The sequence below is a fragment of the Penicillium alfredii genome, assembly GCF_028826965.1.
Source record: "Penicillium alfredii strain IBT 34128 chromosome Unknown utg000010l_segment0_segment0, whole genome shotgun sequence".
Lineage (NCBI taxonomy): Eukaryota > Fungi > Ascomycota > Eurotiomycetes > Eurotiales > Aspergillaceae > Penicillium > Penicillium alfredii.
The window spans coordinates 568,752-582,324 of record NW_026622707.1 but is presented as its reverse complement, the minus strand read 5'-3'; the positions used below and the strand labels follow the sequence as shown (position 1 = coordinate 582,324).

At 49.6% G+C, this 13,573-nt stretch overlaps 5 protein-coding genes across 5 annotated transcripts; 2 read left to right on the top strand and 3 right to left on the bottom strand.

The window, feature by feature from the left end:
• Positions 1-373: 373 nt before the first annotated feature.
• On the top strand, positions 374-2,058 carry NUU61_007767 (uncharacterized protein; the record flags this gene model as incomplete). Its single annotated transcript, XM_056658292.1, has 7 exons — positions 374-519; positions 570-747; positions 787-1,161; positions 1,229-1,492; positions 1,548-1,648; positions 1,702-1,767; positions 1,827-2,058. Coding segments are annotated over 7 exons (1,362 nt in total), but the record flags the coding sequence as incomplete, so codon positions are not given.
• Positions 2,059-2,839: 781 nt separating this feature from the next.
• On the bottom strand, positions 2,840-3,736 carry NUU61_007766 (uncharacterized protein; the record flags this gene model as incomplete). The annotated part of the gene is made up of 1 exon (XM_056658291.1): positions 2,840-3,736. One exon carries the CDS (start codon positions 3,734-3,736, stop codon positions 2,840-2,842), a length of 897 nt encoding a protein of 298 aa, XP_056508584.1.
• A 2,622-nt stretch (positions 3,737-6,358) lies between these two features.
• On the bottom strand, positions 6,359-7,743 carry NUU61_007765 (uncharacterized protein; the record flags this gene model as incomplete). Its single annotated transcript, XM_056658290.1, has 3 exons — positions 6,359-6,803; positions 6,850-7,193; positions 7,270-7,743. The coding sequence occupies 3 exons, from the start codon at positions 7,741-7,743 to the stop codon at positions 6,359-6,361; spliced, it is 1,263 nt and encodes a 420-aa protein (XP_056508583.1).
• A 1,508-nt stretch (positions 7,744-9,251) lies between these two features.
• Positions 9,252-9,989, top strand: NUU61_007764 (uncharacterized protein; the record flags this gene model as incomplete). Its single annotated transcript, XM_056658289.1, has 1 exon — positions 9,252-9,989. The coding sequence occupies one exon, from the start codon at positions 9,252-9,254 to the stop codon at positions 9,987-9,989; it is 738 nt and encodes a 245-aa protein (XP_056508582.1).
• Positions 9,990-10,500: 511 nt separating this feature from the next.
• Positions 10,501-12,531, bottom strand: NUU61_007763 (C2H2-type zinc finger protein; the record flags this gene model as incomplete). The annotated part of the gene is made up of 6 exons (XM_056658288.1): positions 10,501-10,607; positions 10,675-10,737; positions 10,793-10,820; positions 10,876-10,952; positions 11,003-11,143; positions 11,205-12,531. 6 exons carry the CDS (start codon positions 12,529-12,531, stop codon positions 10,501-10,503), a joined length of 1,743 nt encoding a protein of 580 aa, XP_056508581.1.
• Positions 12,532-13,573: the final 1,042 nt, after the last annotated feature.

Here is a 13,573-nt window from a genome sequence, read left to right as displayed (position 1 = left end):
CCTGGCCTAGTATACTCTGCTGAATTAGGAACGGAAAGAGAGGCTTGTTCCGCAGTGAAGCAACCAGCCTAAATCCGTGTCAGCGCCAATCAATCCTAAATCCACCCCCCGTCGATGTTGATGCCGCGACTCTACTTCCCTTGGCGGCCAAGACACCGCTAGCTTTGGCTTACCCTGACCCTGGCTCCACACCCTTCATAAGGAGGCTGAGATCGCGGGGAGATCTTTATCCCGCACAATTCTTCAAGTCTGGCATGGTAGGTTGACAGTGTGAGGGTCTCTGAATACATGAATCAGGGGGGTTGATCGTTGGGTTCTTCTGGAACCGCGAATGTCAATCTCTCCTTGATCCGGTTTATGCGTGGCCGCAACCATGGCAAAATCTGCCACAATAGGGGAGGTAGATCAGATCAAGAATGATTTGGGCAGTCAAAACCTCAAGAATGAGGCTGGAGAGGAATTCTCTGTTCCAATCTCGGTCAACGCCGAGAAAAGGCTAGTGCGCAAGATCGACATGATGTATGTTCCAGCCTTGAACTTGACATACTAATCATTCTTACCGACAACAGGGTCTTGCCGCTCATGGTCTTTGCCTACATGATGGCCTTCCTGGACAAGCAGACCCTGAACTACGTCGCGCTGATGGAAATGCGAGAAGACCTGCACCTAGTGGGACTGCAATATAACTGGTCCTCAAGCGTATTCTACTTTGGATATCTATTTTTCTCGTGCGCAATCTCTCACAGGGTTTAGTATTTGGATGATATGGCTACTAATCCTTTATAGATATCCGGCATCACTTTTGATGGTCAAATTCCCTCTGGGAAAATATCTCGCGATCAACCTGTTCATTACCCGCCTGTACTCCTCAATTTCATCGTTCAACTTCTAACACAAGTTAGCATGCTCTGGGCTATCATCCTAGCATGCCACAGAGCCACAAACAACTTCGCCGACCTCATGGTAGCCAGATTCTTCCTGGGATGCTCCGAAGCAAGCCTGTCCCCGGGCTTTACGCTCATTACCTCTCTATGGTATCGAACGTCAGAGCAGCCACTGAGACATGGAATATGGTTTGGCGGGAACTCACTCTCTATCATTCTGGGAAATCTCATCGCGGCGGGGATTTGGCATATACGGGATGGTCTGCGGCCATGGCAGGTGAGTGCAGAGCCTAACAACTAACTAGACATGAAATTGCTAAGAACGACAATTTCATTTCTGGCAGTGGCTCTTTATCATCTTCGCAATTGTCACCTTTCTCTGGGGACTCATCCTGTTCTTTCGTCTTCCGGACTCGCCTACAGATGCCAGTTTCCTTACTCAGGAGGAGAGACTTATTGCGACTGAGCATCTGAAGGCGAATCAGACCGGATACAAGAATATCCATGTGGAGCGAGCACAGATCTTTGAGGCTTGCACCGATGTCATGACATGGCTTCTTGCTGTCTTGGTTCTGTCCAATAATATTCCTAATGGGGGATTCACAGCGGTGAGTTAGCAGTTTAACGTTTGAACTATTTCTCCCTTAATATCGCGTCATCTAGTTCAATGGGCTTGTGCTCAAAGGCTTCGGATATACTACCTTCCGCACTCTGCTGCTCGGCATGTCAGGCGGTGCCGTAGTGCTGGTATCCGTGGTGATAGGGTAGGTCTGCTACCATCTACCCAGTAGTTAATCTCTGCTGATCAACCGCCCAGGGCAGCGATATCTTCCAAATTGCCGAACAGCCGGTGCATGGTTATTGTGACCATGAATCTGGTCGGGTATTTCTCTCATACTCAGTTCCTACTTATGTACAATGTTCCTAATTAATCCACGACAGCATGCTTGGAAGCGCCTTGGTCTACGCCACCTCGTCAATCGCCTCCCGCTATGCCGGCCTTCTCCTCATGGGAGTATACTCCAGCGCAAGGCCCGTCTCCATGGCCATGATCAGCTCCAATGTCGGTGGATTCACTAAAAGGGCTACCGTCAACGCAATCTACTTCATGTACTGTGCGGGTAATATCATTGGCCCGCAGCTCTTTTTCGAGCGGGAGGAGCCCGGATATCAGGTATGTTGACAAATCTCCGTTTGATAACGAGTGCGAGTTGGGGCTGATTCTCGATAGACTGGCTTCTTGGCGATCATTATTTGCCTTGTCATCTGTGTTATTGGCACGCTTGTTTTGTTTTTCTATCTCCGGGGGAGAATAAGAGGCGAGATCGGGAGATGGCTGCAGTTCCTGCTGAAGCACACAATAAGGATGCCAGTCCTGGGTCTTCTGGGGAGTTGGTGGATATCACGGACTTGAAGAATAGGCAGTTTCGATATGTGTACTGAGGGTTCACAGCGAGGGATTGACGAACAGTGGTCAGATATAGATTTTTTTCGGGATGTCTTAATAGAAAATACCAGTCGATCTTGCGCCTGGAAACACATTCTATAAGCGATTACATATTGCAAACAAGTGACTTTATAGCTCGTGTTTGAAAGTTTCCACTGATTTCAATATTCTTTAGAGGATGATAAATCTGGTCGAATTTTCAATACCCACAATAGAAGAAAGTGACATTCAAAGCAAATTCCATTCTGTTCTAGTTTCGTTATCCTATCTAACTATAACCCCCTCGACTTCCACATTGCAAGCCTCATAAATCATATGACATCAAGGAGCGTATCCAGTTCGTGTTCGCATTCAAATCATTCGCAACAATCATTCCACATCTGCCAACTCGCGTTCATCTTTTTGATGCGACCCCTAATCTAAGAGCAACGTCAGTTTGGTGTCAGAAACCACTATTTTTCGCGGCATACCTTTTGTCCTGCGTCTTAAAGACATTCCCTTGGGAGTGTTAAACGCGAGGAGTGGGAGTGGCGCGGTTGTAGCCGTTACCGTTGTATCCATCACGGTTGTAGCCATTGCCGTTGTTGTAGCCGTTACCGTTGTTGTAGCCGTCACGGTTGTACTGGTCGTTCTTCCAGTCGTTGCCGTTGTGGTGCTGGTCACGGTCGCCGTTGGTGAAAGGCCAGAAGCGAGGAACAGTCGGGGTGCCGAAGTTGCGGTCTCCGTCGCGGTTCAAGCCGGCGTCACCGAGGATGGGGTCAAAGGTGCGCTTCTGGTTCTGGTGCCAGACACCGTTGGCGTCGCGCCATCCCTGTCCGTTCTGGTTGTTACCCTGATGCCAGTGACCCTGGGCATCAGTCCAGCCCTGTCCGTTGTTCTGGTTGTTACCCTGGTGCCAGCGACCCTGGGCATCAGTCCAGCCCTGTCCATTGTTCTGGTTTTGGTTTTGGTTATCCCAGGGCCAGTTGCGGGCGTGGAGGCCAGACACACCCGGCATATTGCCGTTGCCGTTGCCGTTGCGGACACCCTCGCGGTCCATGGGCTGGTCGACCGAGGAGCGGCGAGTCCACTGGCCGTCATTCTGGCGGTTCTGGGCATCACCGTTCCACTGGTTGTTCTGCCACTGGTTCTGGCCGTTGTTGTAGCCATACGGGGTGTTCTGGGGGTTGGCCGGACGGGTGTTGTCTGGGCGCCAGCCGTTGTTGTTGTTGCCCCATTCGTTCACACCCTGCCAGTTCTGGCCTTGGTTGTTGGGAATAAAGCGGCCATTCTCGTAGTGGCCCTTCTGGTACTGGCCGTTGGGGTCCCAGACTCCGGGCTGGTTGCTCGGGTCAACGGGGAGAGCGAGGGCAGCCAGCGGCGACATCGCCAGAAGCGCAAGACCGTTGGCAAGGGTGTAACGCATATTGAAAGATAAATCTTTTGTTTGACTAAAGATATTTGGTTTGAAAGGATTCTTAGGATCTGATGATTCCGGGTGTTGGATCTGTTGGAGATGAGGATCCAAGGTGGTCAAGTCAAGCGGTATTTATATTCGAGGGAAGCTGGCGTCCAGCTTTAGAATGACGTATGCTGACAGTCCTCAGAAGCTCTCTAAGCTCCCAACAAAGCTGTCTGATCTTCGACCTCATTGTGTTTTGCTGGAGTTGAGGAATACTGCAAGGGACAAAGGGGAACGTGCAGTCAACAATCGTTCTGCCTTGCGGGGGATAAGCGCGACAAGAGAATCACTGCACGATGATCTCAACCCACTAGAGGTCAATTATTATGAGCCATATAATGAGCCACCGTGGATGTCTTACATTGCAGTTGTTAGATGTTGCATGATGAACCTCGCATTAAGCTGCACGGCACTGTCGATCCTTGGCCCGAAGGAGATTGACCACATTCTTCGCAGCACCGTCGATCGTCTTGGGTGTCTTAGAAGTGACGATCTTCCATAGTCTAGTTTGGATCACTCCAGCAGGTCGATGCGTCTGTGTTTTGGTTGATTGTTTACGGGAGCTCCAGCTTCGAAGCTCCAGCCTCGCGAAACGACAGTTTCCAAGTGCCCGTGCGCCATGCCCTCGGGGTGTTCATGGGATCACAAAACGTGTGAGACATGCAGGCGAGGCATGGCGTCAAACTGAACTTCAGTAACGAGCAATTCCCGAGCTGGCGTCAGCATCAAAGCCGAATCCTCGGCGGAGTGCGCGGCTTGCATCAGGACTTGCGGTCTGGCTAGGACTGAATTGAGGCCATGATTTTCTGTTCATGCTTGTTTTGGATTGCGTATTTCTGAGGTTGTCTCAGGACCTTGATCTCCTGCTTTGTTGTGTGGTTGTATTCCAAGTCTAAAACACCGACTGGGTCCGGGGGGAGGTCGAGCGGCAGCTGCACCTTTCTCGCGGGAGAGGGCAATCACCGAGGACAAAGTGAGATATAAAGCGGGACCTGGAGCAAATTTGCTATTGAGTTGCTCAATCCTGGGTAGGATGTCTCACAGATCAACTAAATTGCCGACCAAGTGGAAATCACATATAAAGGGGAGGCGTCTCTATAAATATTTTGGATCTATAACTTCTCCTCTGATTGTTTGGCACGCTTCCCATTATTTATCGCCTGATCTCTTGATTTCATCACTTACTTACAAAGTGTTCCAATCTTGCAACTATCAGTTTATTGCTATGGTCGCTGACATTGCAAAGATGGGTTTGGCAATGGCCAAAGCATTGTAGGGCGCCATACGTATAGGTTTTTTTCCACCTCGTTGCCTCGAATAAAAGGAAATGAGGTATTATGCTCTAAAGTATTTTTTTTGGCTTATCTCTGGGGTGTTTTATATCTTTTCCAGACATAGAAGGCTTGTGCCAGGGCTCCAGAAACCCCGGGCTTATACAGCTCTCAATGCACGTCATTAGTCACAGCTGGGATCAATTATCCCGAGTACCGCAACAAATATGAAATAAAGTAGAGATGGAGAATTGATTGATGACTATTACGATATGTTGAGCTTCTCAACCTCTTTTGGTCAGAGTCATAATAACACACCCCTTGCTTAGTCTGCCGCGCGACACCATCGATCAATGCCGTATGCCCCATGATCTTCACCCTATTCCCGGCAAAACATAATCAGCACTTTCTTTTTTTTCCTTGAAAGGTTTTGTAGCCCAGAGTTACTATCTCAATACCCTCCCCCGTACCCTGGTTAGTCGACTATTAGCAGCGGCGTTAAGTTTAAACAGACAACGCCTCTAGTTCTAGTTATTTCCGTGCATACTTAGCAGTATCCTGCCCTCTCCAGTTACGATGTTTTAGATTATAATGGGTGCCATCTAAACCTAGGACCCCTCTACATCTCTGGATTAAGAGCAAAGCATATCCGAACGCCCTAGCAACGTAACCCCGTAGATATTCCAATCTATATACATCCTACAACTTAACATCAGACTCAGCCCCACTGTCCGGGGAATATTTTGGAATTGATTACTCTGTAGCTGTCAAGATAGGTCTGCGGTATTGGATAAAGCATAGCCGGTGGCTTGCTAAGTCTTTGAGCACTGGGATTACGCGGAACTTTCACTCATAAAGAAGGCACGTAGGGATAATCACTGGATCATGCGAAATCCTCATTACATATATTACCACATATGCTTAGCAATTGGCTACCCCAAAGCCAAATGTTGACATTTTAGCAGTGTGCGGTTTAGCTCACTTCAAATACCTATGAATTTAGATACAAATAACCATTCATTATAGCAACAAATCTTTTGTTCTATCTCGCAGGCTCAATTTGGCGCGGGCCCCCTTGCCAGATTGTAAATGGCATTCACTCTTCTAGGAGGCCTTGCATATTCGCGATATCGTGAACCCCTCGCCAGGATGCGTTCGCTTCTCTGAAATGAAGCTTCATGCTTGATAAAATCCTTCATCTTGATGGCCATGGGGTTGCCTTCGCTGTCATATAATTTCCTGTCTAGCCCATGGAATGCCGGATCCGTATCGCATTGATCAACCCCGAGAAACATGGCAATCGTGGCACCCTATTCTATATCAGCGTGCTGGTGGGGCTGGACAAGGGAGATAAAAATTGACTTACCACAATCTGGGTCGGTGTACTAACACCGCCATCCGCACCCCATTCCATAGTTCCATCGGCAAGCATGAGATCCAAATCTGTAGCCTGGGCATAAACAACCTTTTTGGCGCCACCGGCATCGGGCGGAGTGAAGTCATAGAGGGTTCCATCCATATTGATTCCGCCAACGGGCATTGCAACGTTGTCTTCTGTCGAAAGAGCGGAGAAATAATAGTCTTGGAGTGTTCTGCCGTAGGGGGCGTCGTTTCCAGCACTGCACACGGCGACGACATCGTACGTGGCAAGGTCGTCGTAAAACTCTTGGACCATGGCAGTGTACACATGGTCATGGTCATCATCATGATCGAGAACTATCAAATCCAGGGGTGGCAAAAAGGTGTCAGTTCCCATAGCGCTTTACGACTCGGTCTTTTGGGGAGTTGTTATCTTTACCTGAAGACAAGGTTACGACAGATTTCAAGTCGTCTCCTGGCTCCGGGTTTTCTGCACGGCGGCCAAGGTCGAAAATGACATGGTCCAGGACGTTTTGCCATGTTGCTGGGGTGGTCAAAATTTCATTGTTTCCGTCCTCGTCTTTGTAGTCGTGCCCAATCTTGATCAAATAAAGATTGGCCTTGGAGGCAATGCCCATGGTTACCCCACCAGTGACAACGGCCATTGTGCTTCCATGATTGTCGCGGTCGTCAATGTTTACTCGACGGCGTCTGAGGCCATGGCCTGAAACAGGAGTGAGATAATCGGGTGGGAAATAGTGTTTGACGGTTCGATCTCTCGGCGCAAGCTCCTATCGACAACATGAGGTTGATTAGTTAGTCATCGGAACAAAGAAAGCTCAATTCGTGACGAAGCGATGCTCATACTCTGAGGCGAAGATTAAAGCCAGTATCCAGGATATAGACGGTGACACCCTTTCCCTTCCTCTTATCCTGCCTATATCTCGTTTCTGGCGGAGGTTTGCCCATTCTGTTCCAGGACAGTAGTTGTAACTGATTGGGTACCGATCCATCGCGTTTGGTCTTTGCAGGAGATGATTCATTGAAAGTGGGCAGATGAACGTTAGGCTTAGGGAAAGCACGCCGAAGCTTAGGGGCGGCACGGGTGTAATTGAGCGGCGTCGTGTCACTTATCGGTTCAACAAAGAGGACAAAGTCTTTCTTGCGGACCTCCTCTGCCTGGGAATCGCTCAGGGATGTCACGTAGATCTGGTGTCGGACGTATTGAGGTGTCTCCTGTTTTCCTTTTCCTTGATCTAGGTCTTGAACGAAGTCCTTGAATGTGGACAGGGATGTATTGGCTTTGGTCCGAATTGAATATTGCTGCTTTGCCTCGGCCATGGCTTTTGTATAACAAAGAACCAGCAGAATCCAGGCAATTAGCCTTGGGAAATTAGCCGGTCGCATTGTGCATGGTCGACGGGTCAACTCAAGGAACTAGTGATGAGACATACCTTTGATTTATACCAACACCGGGCAAGAAAAGTCTGCCATCGAGCCTTTCAAATCCTTCTTTAATCTACAAGCTTGGGTGTTGGATCCACATTGTATGAGTGGGAAGAGAGCGAAGGAGACCTGACCTGGCCCCCAACTTGATCCACCGGGATTCAGGTGGATCTTGTTGGATGTTTGGGGATAATTTATTTTGTTTCACGGGGAATGGCACGAGCATATCATTCACATGAAGATTACTTATAGTTGTTCCTCCTATGCTTCCACCGATCCTTCTTATTTACTATATATAGGTGGTAGGACTACAGACTCGTTAAATCAAGATAGCTCATTCTCATTATATTCTCATTATACATATCTTCTACAGGCGAGGTCCTCTTCAATTCTAATTGCGTTTTCCCGTTTTCTATTGACTCCCGCCCCCGGTTCCCTTTCTCCCATTCGCGGAGAGCTGCGGGTAGCCCTACTCCGGTCGCCCCTTCCTGCTAACTGATGGCCAGGTTGCACGGCGCCCCCTGGACCCCCCGCCCCAGGGCCAGCCTTAGCTGGGCGGTACCACACCGAAGTGCAAACTGTTGCCTTAAAAGTGTTGCACTAGGGGGCTGTCGAGCTCCGGAGGATCTTTGTCTGGTAGGGATGGACCCATATATATCCCAACATCCCAATATTCTGATAATAAACTATAAACACAGTATAGCTGGCATAATAATAAATCTGATAAATATAATTGAAAGTGTAAATTAAGAAATAACGGAAGATAAATTGATTATATCAAAAATATTGTGCCAATGACGAAAAACCTGTTGTGTCCCGATTGGATCATTGGGAGTCTATTTGTTCCGTCCACGGTGGATACCAACGTGAATCAGTGATTAAAATCCTTCAGAAATGGGTTCATGCGCGATCCTTTGTTTTTTTTTTTTATATATACCCACTCGACCTGTTTTATGGCAAGGACAATTTGACTCATTTTGCTTCTAGCTGACCCAAAACCTGCTGACTCGGACCAGTATATCCTCCCGAGGTTTCAATCGTACTTCGCAGAGACCGTCGGGTATGTAAAATGAGCTCAAGCTCAATAATATGGTGGAGCTCCCATCCGATGCATCGATAAGAGAGGGAGACCTCCCTTCATCAAATTTTGGAGCATAACTCATTTGAGCCAGAGTTCTTTCGGATATTTCAGACGGTAGATAATTAAAGCACGACGAGTAGTCCCGGTCGATGATCAGCCCCACACATACTTTATCGGCATATCGACACGTGACTGGATATCCGGTGACGTCACTGCCGCCTCGCGGTCCTCGACATTCGTAAACACCTCCGTAAAAGACCCGTTAACAACTCGACACTTTAAAACCCAAGAGCTATCTAATTCCTTCCACATCCTCTACAGAATGCATCCTCTCACATCTCTCCGCCCACCCCGAATCCCAGGCCTCCCAAGCCTCCGCAATCTCCTAGCACCACACGGACCTAGTCGCCTCGCACGGCAACGCAGCCTACACAACCAAGCCAGCACACACAAACTGCACTCGACACTAAGTCACAATACACCAGCATACACAACTGGAAGACTACTCACCACCACTACAACCACCACCAGTAACTTGCTAACCCAGCAACGCCAACACCACCACCCACAAGCCATCTTCTTCCCACCAACCCCCCACGCAAAACGACCCTTCGGCGACCTCAAAGCCACCGGCGGCAAAGCCGAAGCAGACCTACTCGTCGAGGAGCTCCAGGAGCTGTACGAGGTCGCGACGGACGAGTTCGAGATCGCCACCGACAGCACCGACGCCGCGACCATCTACGCTGCGTCGGATCGGGAGTCGGCGCGGGATGCGCTGAATCAGCTGTGTGCTGTATATGGCATGTACAGCTCTGCTCCTTCTACTTCTTCTTCTTCGTCGTCGTCGCCGTCGTCGGCTGCCAATCCCCATACTGTTGTTACGGAAGGCCAGGCCGAGGCCGAGGGGTCCGGTGAGGGTCCTCCTTTTGTCGAGACGAATTATGATCCCGCGCAGGTTTCGCAGGCTGTTAGGGATGAGGTGCGGAAGAGAGTTGGGCAGCGGGTGAGGGAGTTGAAGAATGCTGTTGAGGTTTTGGAGGAGAAGGCTAAGGCTGATTAGAACGGGTCTTCTTCTTTTTCTGTGAAGTGTGTGTGGCTATTTGAGGGGTGGCCATGGGTGTATTTTGTTGTTTGTCCTTTGTGGTTATGGTTGTATTGTTAGATCAGGGTCTTGACCTATGTGTCCACTAGGTAGAGAACAGTTATTGCGAGGCACATGTTGAAGAAGTGGTTTCATTTCTCCGGATCCCAGACCCGACATTATTTCCTCGTCAAAGCAAAGAGCTGTTGGCGCAGTTGGCCAGTTCCATCGGCTACCCGTGTAGTGTAGCCCAAATAGCTCAACAATCATAACATGAAACCACCATAGCAAGTCATTAAATAGATCGTGAACACCCCCACAACATCTCTCCCGGGTGGTATAAAGCTTTTTTTGTGATTATCGAAAACGCCAGACACATAACCTTCCCAGTCATCCGTAATACGCCCGGTTATAGGTAGCTCGATATCAAGTAGGTCGTAAGAACATGACAATCGTACAGAACAAGATCTTCGAGGGTTGAGTTGGTTCATCAGACGACCGCAAATGCGGGTAACGCGAAGTGGTCGGGGCTGGGTGATGGAAGCGTTGAGGGCGGCTCTTGTTTGTGGGTCGTCTTGATGTGGCGCTTCAATTGGTCTGTAAAGCAACTCATGAATTAGTATACGTAGGACTAGGGCAGTGGCATGCGTGTGGCGGGACATACCGGGTCGAGTGAAACTCTTGGTGCACCCCAGGAAATAGCATTTGTGTTTTCGTTCCCCGTGAGCTAGTAAATGTCAGTGTGATGATCTCAATGTTTGCAAACCTCAATTTCAACTTACTCAGTCTGTGGCTGGACATATTGGATGACTGCAAAAATGTTAGATTCCAAGCTTATCATTTCTCGTTAGGAGAGGAAACTCACATCGCCCGTTTCAAAGTTACATCCGGGATAGTTGCACTTGAATGGCTTTTCACCACTGTGGGTTCGGGAGTGTGTTTCTAGCATGATCAGCTGCGGTTTCGAAGGAAGGTACCAAGACACAACATACTCAGCTCGCTGCTGTCTGTAAAAGACTTCCCGCACATTTTACACTTATAGGGCTTGTCACCCCGGTGGCTCCGCTCGTGACGGTCCAAGGTCGCCTGCCGGGCAAAAGTCTTGCCACAAACAGAGCACTTGAAATTCTTGTCTATAAAGCCGGCAGTTAGCAAGACAGTTCCGTAATAAAGATAAAATGGAAAGAGACGGACAGTTGCTATGTGTTAGGAAATGACCCTGAAGCTTCGACTTTTGGGAGAACGGCTCATCCGGGCGATGACATCCTTCCCAGCAGCAGTAGTACCCATTCCCTTTAGCGCCGTCGACGGTGGTCATATGGTGGGTAATAAGATGATCCTGCAGACCACCGGCATCCGCGAACGTGGCACCACATGCAGCCTTAATCCCATGGACTTTCATGGTCCACTTGCAAATATGCAGATCGCTATCTTCTGAGAAATCGGGCGTGGTCAACACAGATGATGCGCCGCCTTCGAGGGGTGGCGGGGTCTCTCCAGGACTAGATATGAGGTGGGAGCTGACGCTGGACCGCGAATTGCGAGAATAGGGGGAGTAAGGATGCGAATGCGCGTGGGTGTGAACTCGGCAGCGGTGGTGGTTGCGGTGCGGTCCTCGCTTGAACCCATGAAGATTCAAATCATTAGGGTTCTTGAAATGGCCATGAACATGGTGATGTTCGGGATGGAAACAGCTCAAAGCGCTTGATGAGTCGGTCTTGGGGGTTTGAATCGGGGTTGTGCTGTCCTGCGGGTTCGACACATGCTGGTCCTGGCAAATCGCAAAGTCTGAGCACATTCCCAGCATATGGAATACTTCTGCTGGGTTGACTTCGGTCTGCGGGGGAAATGGTGGGTTCACGAACATGCCCTGCATGTCCTTCTGGAAGTCATGGCACTCGAAGTGGTTAGACACATTTTGCTCGCAGTGGTGTGCATGTGCGTGGTAGGAGGACAAGAAGTCATGATGATGGTTTGGATCAAGGGTCCCAGGGAAAGTAGGTTCCGGGACCTTTTGCGGCGAGCCGACGCCATGTTGTGCCATGGCCGTAGAGGGCAAGATAGCAGAGGGATCTAGTGACAGCGGAGTGTTCAACCCGAACAGAGAATCAAAGCCGCAGTCTTGGCCCTCGGTGCCGTCGCAGCAGTGAGCATCGAAGCAGACAGGATCTATGCTCTCGCAATGGTGGTCGTCACAGTGGTTATCATCACAGTGGTTGTCATCACAATGGTTGTCGTCGCAGTTATTATCGTCGCAGTGTGTGGCTGAGCAGACAGTCGAGGCATCGCACTCCACGAAGCCATCACATATTGACCCACAGTCCAGAGGGCAGTCATCCACGTCACAGCAAGCTTCGTCAACATCGCAATGAGCCAGCGAGGTTTGATGCTCATGCTCGGGACAATTCCATTGCTGTTGGGTGCGGTTTTCTGAGGGATTCACCGCGTCCTTGCCATCAATATGGAAAGCCTCCCAGTGGCATTCGAGGCAGAAATCGCCTCCTTGGGGTTGGGTCGCCATGGCGCACGGTTCACTTCGGATATCCGAAGAGGAAGGTGTGTGCTGAACCGCTTATAGGGAGAGCAAATCCAGGCACAGGATTGCTGCAGCAACCAAGTGCAGCGAGCGAGCGAGGGGGAAACTCGGGGAGTAAAACCCGGGGGTGCGCGCGAAGTGGGATAGATAGTAGAAGGACCACCAGGTACAATATCCAGGGCTGAGAAGAGAAAAATCACGTAACCGAGAGTCAAATCCTCTGCGCAATTTGACTACCAGTAATGTGCCCCCCGAGAAATGGATCGCAAGTACTGGTTTTTTTTTCCCTCCGTACAAATAGTTTCACGATTGTGTCATGGGCTTAACCTCGAAGGAATGTGTGCAAGTCCGGCGACATAACCGACGCACTCGGAAAAACAGGCAAGATCAACGACGTGCAGAGGAACAAAGAGGACCTTGGGAGAGGTGTTAGGTCAAGTAAAAAAAAACCTGCACGAGGGGTATCAGGGGCGTGATGCAGAGTGAGACCCGATGCTGAGGACCTTTGGGACGATGAGGACCTTGGGGGTTAAACGTAAACGTCGAGCGAATCGCATGGCGCACGTTGGCAAGCGGTCAACGGGGAAATCTGAGCACATACATCGCGCAGGACATTCCGATCTGATTCTTCCCCGCGTATGTCTTTTTCACCTTTTTTTGTTCCTTTTTCTCTCCTGGAATGTCCCTCGTTCTGCCCCTCGTCTCCGCTCAGCCCTAAGTCTCTCTCTCATCGCGGGGAGATGAGTTGCGCAAGACATCCATCGATGCGATACACACTGCTTTCTGGCCAAATGACCCAAGCCCTGCAAAATAAATCAATAAGACGCCCTTCGTCATCGAATCAATGAGTGGATTCGCATGCAAATGCAACAATGCCCAGAATGCTGACATAACCCCGCCCACCGCCTTGCCCCAGATCGTCACTCGATAATCATGGCTTATCTCGACGCGATCCCATCGTTCCCCGGAAAGATTATGGCCGGACACTGACTTCAGTTTCAGCACAACTGACCCATATTTTTGCGTC